The sequence below is a fragment of the Podarcis melisellensis genome (assembly GCF_964234715.1).
Source record: "Podarcis melisellensis genome assembly, chromosome: Z".
In the NCBI taxonomy this organism is placed as follows: domain Eukaryota; kingdom Metazoa; phylum Chordata; class Lepidosauria; order Squamata; family Lacertidae; genus Podarcis; species Podarcis melisellensis.
The window spans coordinates 19,173,385-19,188,030 of record NC_138547.1 but is presented as its reverse complement, the minus strand read 5'-3'; the positions used below and the strand labels follow the sequence as shown (position 1 = coordinate 19,188,030).

The 14,646-nt window shown below is 49.0% G+C and overlaps 1 protein-coding gene across 5 annotated transcripts in view; it reads left to right on the top strand.

Annotated features, from left to right (window-relative positions):
• The first annotated feature begins 1,113 nt into the window (after positions 1–1,113).
• The window catches only part of EDA (ectodysplasin A), a 50,134-nt gene continuing 36,601 nt past the window's right edge, over positions 1,114–14,646 (top strand). For 2 of the 5 annotated variants that reach the window (XM_081897914.1, XM_081897911.1), the window contains exon 1: positions 1,116–1,958. In XM_081897914.1, the coding sequence (XP_081754040.1) occupies positions 1,620–1,958 (339 nt within the window). In that variant the 5' untranslated portion in view covers positions 1,116–1,619. Of the gene's footprint in view, positions 1,959–14,646 lie in introns of all 5 variants that reach the window. The other 3 variants (XM_081897915.1, XM_081897912.1, XM_081897913.1) reach the window with 3 other exon arrangements.

Below are 14,646 nucleotides of genomic sequence, written 5' to 3'. Positions count from 1 at the left end.
TTGTGGAAGAGGAGAAGGCCATCAATGGCTGCTCCCCACAATTGCTATTGTTACAAAAGTTGGGTGCCTCCCCTCGCCTCTCTGCCAAGTGGTGGCAAAAGCCTGTGATGTTCCAGGCACCCACCCAGGGTCTTTGGTCCTTTGGATAATTGAAGAAACAGTGGATACTGTCGTCAGTGTAAGAAATATATTTTATCCACCTATTTACACCTTCAGTCTGCAGGGAGGGAGTCCAGATCTTACGGCACGGTCATTGCAGAGGGGGCTTGTCCCCCACAGCAGTGAAACTATGGAGCCCAAGGCATCTATCCCAGTCAGTTCTGCAGCCAGGCTGCCCAAAGATTGATCTCAGTCTCTCTTCCTTCTTCTTTTTCCCAGAACCCCTTGCTTCCAGACTCCCTTTTCAAAGACACAGTTACCCTGGCAACCTTCCAAATCCCTGTCTCTGTTCACACCTCAGGGCAGGGGGTAAGGACAATACTCTAGCATTGCCAATGGCCCTCAAAGGCCCTCTATTGTTTCTTAATGGCCCTAGCTTGGCCAGGTCATTTTGCGTAGATTAGCCCAGGAATTCCTTTGCCGTTTGCATTTCTTCCTCCACATCCCAAATCATCAAAATCCTACCATTTATTATTTTAAACCCAAATCTATAACGCTATGCTTTGCCTACATGGTCAGATGCAACAATGCTCTGAATCCCAATTGCTGGAAACTGCACGAGGAGGTTAAAGTGCTCACGTGCTGGAATTGTGCTTGCTGGTTTCCCATAAAGGGCACTGGGAGGACAAGGATGCTGGGCTAGCCTTTGGCCTGATGCAGCAGGCTCTACTTATGTTCCTAAGCCGGAAAAACGGGAGAGGCTGCACCTCCGCTCTTATTCTGCCCGAGGAGATGATTCTATTCTGCTCTCCCATTGTTGGAAGAGTTCGTCTCTGTCTCACTCCTGAAGAGGGCATCGGATCAGAGGAGTCGACTTTCCCCTTAACGTAAGGGAGGAGGGGATGAGCCCCAAGGAGGCGCTGCCGTCCCTCAAAAGGCGCAGCATCGCAACTTCCCCGCACGCCTAGCAGCAAGAGGTGCGGGAGCGAAGGGGGTCGCGGGCAGACTCCGGTTCGGGGGCGGTCTGGCGGCAGCCCTCCAACCGCTGAGGGGGCGGCCCTTGCGGCTGAGCAGCCGCCTCGTAAGGAGGTTTCACTAGGGCTTAGTACGCGAAAGCAGCTGCAGGCAAGGGCTGGAGGAGTCCTCTCGCCTGGATAGCCGGAGCGCCGCTGCTGCCAGCCAGTGTAGGCAGCAGTAGGCAGGGCCATCTGGCTGCAGCGCCCCCAGCAGACTGCCCGCTCAGAAGGCTCCGGCGAAGGGGAGCCCAGCGGGAGCTGCGACCCCTGGGCCCCTCACAAAGCGGCCCCTCGGGCCCCCCTCCGGCGCAGAGGAGGCTCCACCCCCGGCTCCGCCCCCGCCCCCGCCTCCGGAGCCCGGACGCCCCGAGCGGCCGTCGAGGGAGGCGGAGACAGCCGCGCTCAGCCCCGGCCGGCCGCTCAGCCAGGCACCCAGCAACGGAGGAGCAGGAGGGCCGCAGCCGGGATGGGCAGGCCGCAGTAGCGCCCCCAGGGGCCGGCGCCATGGGCTCAGAGCCGCAAGCCGGAGGAGGAGGAGGCCGAGGTGGCGGCGGGAGCGGCTGCGGCTCCTGCGGCGGGGCCCGGAGGGGCGTGGGGCGGGCGCTGTCGGGCTTCTTCGCGCTCTCGCTGGCGCTGCACCTCCTCACGCTCGGCTGTTATCTTGAGCTGCGCTCCGAGCTGCGCCGCCGGGAGGCGGAGGCCGCCTGGCCGCCAAGGCAGAGCAGCGCCGCGCGGACCGCAGACGACGAGGACGGGGGGGCGGCGGGCGAGGTCTCCGGTCCCGGCCGGCCCAAGCACCGCTTCGCTCAAGAGTCCGGCAGGCAGCGGCAGCAGCAGCAGCAGGTGGGTCCGGCGGTTGGTCGGTGGGGCGCAGGTGGCGCTGGAGGGGCTGCACGGGGGCCCTGCGGCGCGCTCTCGCCCGCTGCAAATGGGCTGCCAGACTCCAGCTCCCAGCGTCCCTGGGCCCTGGCCGCCACGGCGGGGACTGACGGGAGTTGGAGTCCGAGGGCGGGAGGGTCGCAGGTCCAGAGCTGAAGAGGGATGGGGAAGCGGGAGGCCGCTGTTGGCCCCAACAACCCTCAGGGAGATCGTGGTTTGGCAGCCCGCCTTGTGGCGGCGGCAGCGGCGGGGCGGCGGCTTCGTAGAGCAGGCAGTAACTTTTGTGGAGTTGCAGGGAGCCCCGCAGGATCATCTAGTCCAGCACCCTTGCAATGCAGGACTCACAACTAAAAGATCCCGGACAGACGCTGTCCGATCTCTGTTTAAAAGCCTCCAGTGAAGGAGAAGACGATGCCACCTTCTCCCGAGGAGAGCGCTCGTTTACTGAGTTTAGCACATAAGCAAGTGAGTGTCTGTGATTCATTGCATTGAGATTACAAGAAAGGAAATTCCGACTAAACACTACTTTCTGACAAAGGAGCCAACTCCTAGGGGCGAGGGTCAATTTGCTCCCCCCATAAAATATTTGAGGGGGTCTAGCCCTTTGCCCCCAAGTTGTAGGGCACTGCCATTCAAATGATGTGATCAATTATTTGGGAAGGGGCTTATCTGTCGCCCAGATTTTATTCAAATTGGCACCCCTGCCATCTGATAGTAAGAACCATCAATAGTGGAACAGAGACTCCCTCTGAAGAAGTTGGCAGACTCTTTTGCTGGAGGTTTTTAAGCAGAAGTCAGATGGACATAGGTCATAGGTCATGGATGCTTCACTTGAGATTCCTGCACTGTAGTGGATTGGACTAGATGACCCTTTTGGTCACTTCCAACTCTACAATTCTGAGGTTCTACAAGTAATTGTGTCACCCATGTGAATGTGAACATTGTGATGGTGGTGGTGAGGTGTTCTCTCCACACCACCCCCAATAATTATACCAACATAAGACATTGCAATTTATGGTTTCCAGTTGCAAAACACCACCAACTTCCAGGCTGTGCTAATTAATTGTGTGCTTGGCAAAGACTGGCCATAAAATAGATGCCTATTTTCAGCTTTTGAGGAGGATCCTGCTCTGTATGCCCAAATGAACTGACTGGGTCAGTTTCTTTCTTCTGTACTCCATGAACTTTTCGTTGTTGTTCTTTAAAAATGCCTTAAGTCTGCCCAAATGTTGAGCAGTAATTTTGGGTTCCTGGTAAAGACCAAATGAATAGTTATGGGCAGCTGCTGTTATTTCAGGCTGTTGCTCTGATTTCCTCTGATCTGATCTGGAGAAGTTGTTGCATTTCAAGACAAGCAGCCCCATCTAACACTTATTTGTAAAAGGATCATTGTTCCTGTTCTGGAATCCTGCTTGTGGATTTCCCATTGAGGTGTCTGTTTGGACACAGTGAGAACAGGATGCTGGACCGGATGGGTCCCCTTCGGTCTCATCCAGGAGGGCTCTGCTAATGCTTTTATGGAAACGTCAGGCTCAGAGACAGTCTCTTTAGATCCCTAGGTTCTTATGGGCATTTTGCCACTGTGAGAACAGGATGCTGTACTAGATGGGCCACTGGCCTAATCAAACAGCCAGATTCTTCTAATGCTCTTATGCAGTGGTACCTCGGGTTACGTGCTTAATTTGTTCCGGAGGTCCGTTCTTAACCTGAAACTGTTCTTAACTTGAAGCACCACTTTAGTTAATGGGGCCTGCCGCTGCACCGCCAGAGCACGATTTCTGTTCTCATCCTGAAGCAAAGTTCTTAACCCAAGGTAGTATTTCTGGGTTAGCAGAGTCTGTAACCTGAAGCGTATGTAACCTGAGGTACCACTGTATTATCCATCTAATCTCTCATCGCCCCCCATTTAAAGTAACACGTTTTAGCCTAGATTTGAAGGGGGCTCCTTTGTTTGTTGTAATAAACTGTAACTGTAGGTATGATTTGATACTTAAAAAGAGCTATCCATCTTTTAAAAATGGGTGAACAAATTTACCACTATGGTCAGCAGAGTTGTATGCAGTCATTTGGCAGTATCTTCAACCTTTTCAAAACCAGGACCCACTTTTAATCCAAACATGCATTTCTGGACCTTCTTTTTACTCTATGTCTGCAAGGTGGTAGGGCTCCTGTTGCGAATTATCTTGCATCAGGCCACAAACTGCAAGTGTCTCCTAACCTCTCAGCTGAAGACCGATGCTTTAGAACAAAAGTTTTCAACCTTTTTGAGTTCATGGCTCCCTTGACCAACTGCATTCTTTCTGCAGCTCCCTTGTGGGGCTCAGAAGCCCAGTTATGTCACCCTTTGCCTGCAGAGCTAGCAACCTCTCACCCTTTTTTGAACACCCTCCCTTGTGGAGTGTTCTCTTAGCCTCCTCTCCTCTCCTCTCTTCTTTCCTTGGGAGTCCTCAGGGCAGCCACTGCTGCTGCCCCTGATCTCTGAGCTGCCCCAAAGAGAGCTCACACTGTGTCCCCCAGGGGCCTGGGAAGAGGATGCCTCCAGACTTAGCTGCCTAGCAGAGACTGGCCAAAGGTGAACATGAGGCCTGCACCTCACCTTGGGTGCCACCGGGCCTGCATGGCAGAAGGTCTCCCCTTGGGTGCTGGGTGCTCCTTGCCTGTAGAGCGGGCAGCCTCATACCCTTTAAAATATCCTCCCTTGCGGAGCATTCCCTCAGCCTCCACTCCTCTCTCATTGGGCAGCAGCACCCCCCAAAAAGATGTGCATCCTCATGTCGCCCCATAGGGCCCTGGAAAGAGGATGCCCCCAGACTTAGTAGCCTGACAGAGACTGGCCAAAGGTGAACATGAGACTTGCACCTTACTCACCTTGGGAGGCAACAGGGATCGCTGCCGGGCCTGCATGCTGGACGGACTCCCTTTGAGCACTGGGCACTCAGCTCTGAGGCAGGCATTGCATACAGCCAGCACAAGGAAAGCCAGTGCGCTGCTTGCTTGCCTGCCTGCCCGGCCTCCCACTTGTCCGCCCATTCCCAACAGCCAGGGCTGACAGACTGGTTGGCTGGGCTCCCTCACCCACTTGCTTCTTAGAGGGAAAGAGGGACAGAGGCCAGTGTTGCCCACGACACCCCTGACCATCATTCAAGGAACTTCAGGGTGCTACAACACACTGGTTGAAAACCACTGCTCTGGAATAACAAGAAGCTGTATTTTTTTAATGGCAAGATTTATTTGTTGCATTTATATCACGAATTTTTCTCCAAGGGGCTCAAGGTGGCAAACATGGTTCTCCCCATCTCATTTAATCTCCACAACAACTTTGTGAGGTAGGTTATGCTGAGAGAGTCAATGACTGGCCCCCAAGGTTACTCCCAGTGAGCTTCATGGTTGCGTGCGGATCTGAACTCTGGTCTTTCCTTGGTTCTTGTCTGACACTCTAACCATCCTCAGGTTCTTGTCTGACACTCTAACCATCATGCCACACTAGCTCTAACCCAGTGGTTCCCAACTTTTTTTGACCATGCCCCATGTAAGCATCACTAAAATCCTGGTGTCTCCCCTCTGTGACATATAATACTTATTATTCAAAAAATGAACTCCTAGTCATGTAGAGGAAGCCTAAAAGGCCATTCACTGTTAATAACTCATTCTCAAATTGCCCCCCTTAAAAATCAAATTACCCGCCTTAAAAATTAAATTGCCCCCCTGTGGGGTGTGTTGGGGACTAAAGCTCTTTCCCCTTGTTCATAATTTGACGTAAGCTCAGCAATTCATATAGAAGCTGAAATGACAAAGAGTCTCATGGTAAGGCTGACCGGCCCTTGACAAATTGTCCTGGTCCTGCCCTGATCCATGAAATAAGTTTGTATTCTGCATATCACTCTGCAGGTAGACAAAGGATATATAAGCACTGCTTTATTTTGGAAACTGAAGCTCCCTGTGTCTGTGTTCCCTTGGCTTTCACTCATAATCTATTATCTTATTTATTTGCATTTACATACCTTTTTTCTCTAAGGAGCTCAAGGTAGTGAGCATTATTCTCTCCTCCCCATCCAATCCTCAAAACCAACCTGTGGGGTAGGTTAGGCTCAACTATGAAGCCTACTAGTTGAGCTTGGGGGTAGTCACTACCTCTCAGCCTAACCTACCTCACAGCCAGTGTTTGAAATTTGCCAGGCACATTATACCAGATGGTTTCCAACCATTTGCAACCACGTGAAGTTGCCTGGGTGCCAGGACGGTGCCTGACATCTTCACCCACTGGGAATCATTGGATCTTGTGTTTTCACACACTAATACCCCATCCTGTAGAACGCTTATCAGTTATATTGCATCTGCACAATCAGAATGAATTCCAAAGTATATGTGGACTATCCCTGGTTCAAATGACTTTTCTTGTTTAAGTTCTCAAAGCTCTTCACCTAGCTCTTCTGAACTAGCCAGATATTTAACTGAGAATCAATCACAGTCATTATTCGAAAAATAAGACCTTAGAGCTTTCATCCCTACAAATGGCAACTAGACATTCCGTTTTGGCGACTGCAACCTTGGTTTAACGAGACATTTGGCGCCTTGCTTCTCTATCTGAGTTTCTAACACCTGTCACAGCATGGTTGTTGTGGGGATCAAATGAGGAGGAAGAGAGAACCCTGGATGCCACCTTGGGCTCTTTGGAGATGAAAGGATGGAATAGAAAAGCAAATAAATAAACAAATAAACGCCAAGCAAATTTCAAGCTAATAAGAGCTTGTGGGTTTATCATGCAGGGATATAATGTTCTTAAGCACCTTCATAAGCAAAAGGATAAAACCCATCCAATTTGCCACTTAAGAGCTTCTCCTGGTGTTTTCCTCTGTTTGCTTATAGTATATGGATCATTGCCAAGTTTTGTAAGAAATACCCACAGGCTAAGTTGCATATATCATGTCTATTAAAACTGACAGTAAATCTGTAAACAGTTCTTCCAGAGCACCTCTTGCATCTTTTCAGAGAGCAGAGCACCCCGTGCATCTTTCAGAATTGTACACTACCTAATTGTAAAAAGCTCTAAGCATAAAATAATCAATAAAAAAGAAGTAAAAGCAAGTATTCCTAAAAAAATCAAAATGTGAATAAAAGCAGCAGTTTAAAATATATATTATTTTAAAAATTATATTAGCATGTCTGCTTTACATAACTGGGTGCATCAGGAGTGGCTCAGGACTCCATGTCTGCCATGGCGACCATGGGTCTGTCCCAAATAATTTGTGGCCCGGTCCATGCTGCAGGGCACAGTCTGGATTTGGTTTTCTGTCCTGAATTGGTTGATGGTAACCTTAAGAGTGGAGGAACTTTCTATAGTGCCACCTCTCATGGTCAGATCACTACCTGGTGGAGTGTAGACTCACTGGAACTCAGAACCTCTGCAGTGGTGGGGGACCAACTACGATAGTGGCTCTTGGGGGGTTTCCTATTTCTTTGGCAGGCTTTTTTTTTTTTTTTTTTTTTTTTGAAGTAGGGTTGCCATATTTTGACAAGCAAAAAAAGAGGCACACATCACGATGCCCTGTTCCGCCAGAAGCAGTTGAGTCATACTGGCCACATTACTGTACCTGGAAAGCTGTCTGTGGACACACACTGGCTCCCTTGGCCTAAAGTGAGATGAGCACCACACCCCTTGGTCGGCTTACCAGTGGTGTCCAAACTTTTATCAAAGAGAGCCAGATTTGGTGAAGTGAAGGGCCGAAAGGGCCAACCCAAGTTTTTTAGGATTGAAGCTGTTGAGCTTTTTTTATTATTTTTACCCAAAAGTTGTTAAGTTTTTTTTTAGGATTTTACCCCAGGAAATAAACTGCCACAGGGGCCGGCTTAAACTAGATTAGGTCCCCGAAACAGACTTTGGACATGTCTGCCTTAGACCGTCTAGGGGTTGTTTACCTTTACTGGGGAATAAGCTCTCAACATATTAATAACCCCTGCCAGGCCAACCAGCCCGCAAAACAAGCACTGCAGTGATTAAGAATCACTAATATAGCCCACTTAGTTCAGTGGCAGCCATTAATATGTTAAGTCTGCCTATAAAAAATAATGTTCAGGCAGGTTTTAATCAATTCCCAGAAACAGGAAAAAGCATTACAAACAAATTACATGACAAATATTTTTAAAGCCGAAAGCTCATTAAGGGGGATGTGTACATTAAATGTGCCTTAAAATCGCAAACATTTTGCTCATAAAACTCAGCTCAACCATTCTTCCGATGAGATCGAGACCTCTTCCTCCTGCAGCTAGCAGGTAGCAAAAGAAATAACATGAGCTTGTGGGGTAAGGGGTAGGGGGCTGGCGAACAGAAGAGAAGGGCAGGCAGGGCAGAGGGGACAGCAGCCACAAGCTGACATTGGTGGGACACAGTTTCCGATCCCCATGTTTACAGGCGGTTGTCAGGTTTGCAGATGCAGGTGGGGGGAAGCAGGGCGTGCCTGCCATTAAGCCACTGCGCAAGGAGAGAGGCACTTGAGGAGAACAGAGCCAAGGAAACCTGGAGCCGCTGCAGGAGAGGATGAGTGGCGGACTTGTCTCACATGCCACATTTGGCTAGGTTAGGCAGGGTGGGTGGGGGGAGAGAAGAAGTGATTTTTTTTTAAAAAAAGAAAGGAAAACAAAATTTGGCAACAGTCTGATTACAACAAAGGCACATTTGCACTGGGGCCTAGAGTGGGGCAAGGACTCTTCTGAAACGCACCACCTCCCTCCCCCATCACAGCACGGCTGCATGATGCACCACCTGGCCAAGGCAGGCATTTGGGGCCTTATCTTTCCGCCTATTTGCATACACCATGCTCTCCTCAGCCCCCCCCCGCTGTCGCCCAGCCACCTTCCATTCTCTCCTTGCCTCCCCCCCCCCAGACAAATAAACATTAGACAGTTTTACCCAACAGCAGCCAACCTACATTTTAAATCCTCTTTGGCCAATTTGAAAGGTATATCTTTGTTTTGGTACACACACCCTGCCACGCACTCCAAATATGCCGGGCTTTCCTGCCGACTTTCGACTGGGGTTACATCTAAACCTCCCCACCTTAGTCTTCCAGCCAACCACCACACCATTTCAAAAGCGAGACTATTTGGGGAAAGCAAGCAGCGTGGGGAAACCACTGATTAACATTCACAATCCAATCAGTGTTGTAACGGCAGGGGTGCTTTTCGTGCCCGTGTGTGGCATTCGGTGCAGCGAGGTTAGCAAGACTTACTCACTTCAGCTCTGCTGGAAAAACCCAATTTGCTGAGCACACCCACGGGAAAGTGGGGGCATACGGTGGTGGCACCCTCCCCTCCCTTCTTTTCCTTCAATAAAGGTAGTTCCACCCATGCCCAGCGCGGGCGTCTTTCCCAGCAAGCAAGGCCTTGGATGTCTCACGCTCAATTTTGAAAACCCCATCCCACCATGCTTGCTTGCTCTCTACTGTTGCTGCTGCTTGCAAGCCGCTCCCTCGGCTGCCAGAGTTTCTTCTGCCACTTCGGCCCCTGCCTATGATAAAGCTGCAGAGCTCTCCAAAGCAGCAGTAGCACCGCCACCACTGGGCGCTGCACGCCCATTCTTCGTCCTAGAGCAGCCGCCATCAGCCGCCTCCTGGACAGCATAGACCAGATGTACTTGGGCAGCAGGAAAAAAAATCTGGGCATTTTGCATTATTTTAAAAATCCACCTGGGCAGAAATTTTAAAGTTTGAAAAAAGGACGTATCTGGGGAAAATCCAGACATATGCTCACCCTATTTCAAGCTCTGGTAGACCTTTGGGATGGAGAAATGACCTGGGTGGCAACCAGGCCCATGGTTCTCTAGGGAGCTGGTGATCATGCAGTATGTGAGATGGGGACTAGAGTGATTTTGGCAGGAACCCTGAATGAGTCCGAACAAACACAGGCAATTTGAAGGCCTATTTTGTATGGCATTGTGGCAGCAAATAAATCTTTTTCTCTGCCACCATTGCATCAGCGAGGAGTCATCCAGTAAAACTGTTTTGGATGGTCAGGGGTATTTTACACTCTGGCCCACATGAGGAGAATTTAGACCACTCGATGGCTCGCTGTGAACAATTTGCTCAGCAGTTCACTGAGAAGATTGCTTGGCTCTGTTCTGACATGGATGCTAGAGTAGATATGCATGTAACCTTGGCCCCTGCTTGTCCAGTGTTAATAGATACTTTTCGATTTGTGGATGTGGGCAGGATCCTGGAAGCATGAGAGCAAACACATCTGTGTCAGCCTTGCCTTTCCTGGCCCATCAAAAGTGGGTGAGTGGAGTGGTCACAGCCTCCTTACAACTAGGCAAGGTTGCAGTGTTCCTAAAGGAGGCAGCTATAAGACCTCTATTGAAAAAGCCCTCCCTGAATCCCACTGCATTGGAAAAATATTGGCCAGTCTCCAATATCCCACTTCTGGGCAACTTACTGGATCATATCATCTCAGCTCCGGGGGTTTCTGGAGGAAACGGATTATCTAGATCCATTTCAATTTGGTTTCAGACCTGGTAATGGGACAGAGATGGCTTTGGTCATCTTGAGAACTGGACATGGGAAGTGTGTCCCTGTTGGTTCTGCTGGACCTCTTGGTAGCTTTCAATACCAAAAACCCTAGTATCGTGCTGGGCCACCTTTCTGGGATAGGACTTGGAAGCACTTTAAATTGTATAAAATCTGGCTTGGTGGCAAATCACAGCCAGTTAGGCCTCTAAGCAGAAGGTATGCTCTGTTGACAGTATCAGTCTGTAGCATTCTAGGCAAAGTGGAAGGGAATAATTCCCAGCTTCATAGTCTCCAGTAGCTGGACTACCGCAGCCAAGCTCTCCTGATCCAGGTGTGGCTGCCACTGTCTTGCCAGCCACCACAGGTGAAAGGCACTCATCCAATGATGGGACAGGAGGAGTATATAACATAAGATGTACCCGCTGGATCAGGCCAATGGACCATCTACATCATCATGTTCTCACAGTGGCCAACCAGATGCCTCAGATGGAAACCCACAGGCAGGATTTGAGCACAAGAGCAGGACTTTCCCCTCCTGTGGTTCTCTGCAGCTGGTATTCAGAAGCACAGCTACCTCCAACTGTGAAAGCTGGTAGCCATGGGTAGCCCTCCATGAATTTGCCTATTTCTCTTTTAAAGCCGTCTTGGTTGGCTGCCCTCACTGCCTCCTTTGATCGTGAGTTCCATAGTTCTTAGAATCATAGAGGAGTTGAAGTGGCCCTAAGGGTTGTCTAGTCCAACCCTCTGCAATGCAGAAATCTCTACTAGATCATATGTGGCAGGTGGCCATCCAACCTATGCTTAAAAACCTTCAAGGAGGGAGAGTCTACCATCTTCCGAGTTTGTCCCACAGTTCTTACCATCAGAAAGCTCTTCCTGACATTTAGTCAGAATCTCCTTTCTTGTAACTGGAAGCCATTGTTTCAGGTCCTACCTTCTGGAGCAGCAGAAAACAAGCTTGCTCTGTCTTCGGTTTGAAAGCCCTTTAGGTATAATATCTCCTCTCAGAATCCTCTTACCCAGGCTAAGCATACCCAAATCCCCCCACTGTTCCTCCTAAGGCTTGAAAAAGAAGAATCTGTATCATGGTCATAGGCCGGCATAAGGTAAAAGCACCTACATACATAAGTAAGGTAAAGGGAACCCTGACCATTAGGTTCAGTCATGCCTGAATCTGGGGTTGCGGCACTCATCTCACTTTATTGGCCAAGGGAGCTGGCGTACAGCTTCCGGGTCATGTGGCCAGCATGACTAAGCCGCTTCTGGCGAACCAGAGTAGCGCACGGAAACGCCATTTACCTTCCCGCTGGAGCAGTACCTATTTATCGACTTGCACTTTGATGTGAGCATGCTAAATAGGCAATAGGGCAACTATAGAAGTAAGGGGTACACATACTCATTCTCTCAGTTACGACAGACCAGCAAAAGATAAAAACAGGCTTTGTTTCCTTTATCATCTTGGTTACTCTAGTCCGCACACATTATAAAGACGATGTTGAACAACATCGGGCCCAGGACAGAACCCTGCAACACCCTACATGGGACTTTTTTTCCAGAATGAGGAACCATTAGTAAGCACTCTTTGGGTTTGGTCAATTAACCAGTTACAAATCCACCTAACAGTTACCAGCTTCTCTGCAAGAATGTCATGGGGAACTTGGTCAAAAACGGTACTGAAATCAAGATACACTATGTCCAGAGCCTTCCCCTAAATGTCTGGAGGTTCTAGTCCTTGTCAAAATAACAAATTATATGTAATTTTCTCCACTAGAGTTTATTTCAGAGTGAGTGGTACCATGCATCCAGTGTAAGGTTTTGTGATGTTTTCCATTGTGTTGCAATGACTACTTGTGCTCTCAAGAGCAAATATACAACCAATTCTTTTGACATAAAACATATTTAGTAACATTAATTTTGGACAAGAAACAAGGGTTTCTTTAGTATTATTTATCATTTCTGTCAAAATTAAATCCCATCCAAATCTTGCACCTACTTACATTCCCACCATAAATGATAATCACAGGGAATATTGGTAGTTTATGAATTATGGCAAATGTGCTTGAGATACCTGAAAACTGTTTCTAAGAATTGGATGATCCAGACCTGGGTTACGGTCCCTCTGCATCAATTCTCCCTGGACCTTTGCTTTGACAGCCCCTCGAGACATAACCCAAAAGGCACAATAGTGACCCGCATTGCAAGATCGATGCAGTCCTAGTTTGTGTGCAAAATGCAACACAATTCTTCCAACAGAAAGTGCTGTAGAGGCGTCACATACTGAGTTACTAAACGTATAAAAGTTATTCTGATTTTTGGCAAACTCTCCTGCCTTTGGGCTTCATGGATCTAATCCAGGAGATGAATTCTGGAATCAACAGTGTCTCCAACTCAAGGGGCTCTGCTGAGAGCTTGCCAGCTATTACTATTTCCAAGGAGAGTCTAAACTATTCTTTCAGAAAAAAATATCTGAGCTAAACCTGTCAAACACCAGTGCATGTTTTTCCATAACAAGTGACTCAAGGAGCCTTGTCTCAGCCCCATTACAAAAGAGTATTTATCTGGTGCCGATGGCAACTTGCTCGAAACAGACATAATGCTCATACAGGCATAGGATTGTAGGGCTGGTTGGAAAGGACCCACAGCGTTCATCTAGTCCAGTGTTTCCCAACCTTGGGCTTCCAGCTGTTTTCGGACTACAATTCCCATCATCCCTGACCACTGGTCTTGCTAGCTAAGGATGATGGGAGTTGTAGTCCAAAAACAGCTGGAGGCCCAAGGTTGGGAAACGCTGATCTAGTCCAACCCCCTGCAATGCAGGAATCACAGCCTAAGATTCCCTGACAGGTAGTCATCCAACCTATGTTTAAAAACTTCCAATGAATCATAGAATTGTAGGGCTAGAAGGGACCTCAAGGGCCACCCTGTCCAATCCCTTGTCATGCAGGAATTGCAAACTAAACTTTTAGCAAGGAACATTTGTGCAAGACTTGACAGAATAGGATTTTTTTCTCCATTCAGTAGATTTTGGTCACATCTCAATTCTAGGGTTTTGCTGCCTCTGTCCTGTGGTCCATTCAGGTTATGGGAAGGAGATGGGCTTGGCAACCCCAATGGATGACCTAACACCACAAACTAGGTGAAGGGGAAAGTGTGTTTCTGATGGTTATGGTGAACCTCCTTCTGTATTCCTTCTTTATATTACTAATTGGCTGTCATGAGCCACAGTCAAGAGTAGGTCAGTAATAAAATACCCGGTGTCAGTGAAGTTAACTCTTAATTCAAATAAATTAGTGCAGGCCTAGTGATCGCAGCAACTCCTCCCAGTAGGTCTTGCCTCAATGAGGCAGTTGCAAAGGCTGCCCCACATTCCCACGATGTCTAAGGCTCCTCCCCCAGCAACCCAAGGCTTTGTCTTCTTGCCTCTTGTTGCTCCACCCTCTTCATTTCTCTGCATGTTCTGGGAGAACAGGAGGAAGGGGGACCACGTTGCAGCAGGAGGGGGAGACGCCCTGGCTTCTTCAGCAGCCTGCCTCATCTCTATCTCCTGGCTCCCCTTCTCTCCTTCCTATACCTCTGGACTGCTCTCTGCCACAGCCTCTTCCTGCTCACGAAACCCTGTTACCTCTTCAGCTTCCGAACCTTCTCCTCCCAGTCTACCCCCTCTTTTCCCTCCCAGCTGCCCACCAGGTCAGAGTGCACCATACACCACTGATGTATGCTAATTCTTATCCAGGAGCCCATCCTTACAGTTGCCTGCTGTAGCCCCATCTTCTTACTCCAGCAACTGTCTACTGTACAATTTAATGCCCACCTCCTTCCCTTGCAGCAAGACGGCTCCTTGCTCCTCCCTGGTCCACCTTGTGCTTTTAAAGGGACCTGTGTACCTGCCTGATTGCCTTATACCATATAGGCCCACTCAGCTACTTCAACCAGAAGCAGTGACATTGTTATAGGTGCCACGTAATACCCGTCATTTAGTGTGGTAGCACCTGCACTTTGGAGCTCCCTGCGTTTGACATCAAGCAGGGAGCCTTCACTCTATTCTTTTTGGTGCCTGCTAAAAACATGATTCTATGAAAAATCATTACCTGTGAGTCCTGCATTGCAATTGGGTTGGGCTAGATGGACCTCTTGGGGTCCCTTCCAGCCCT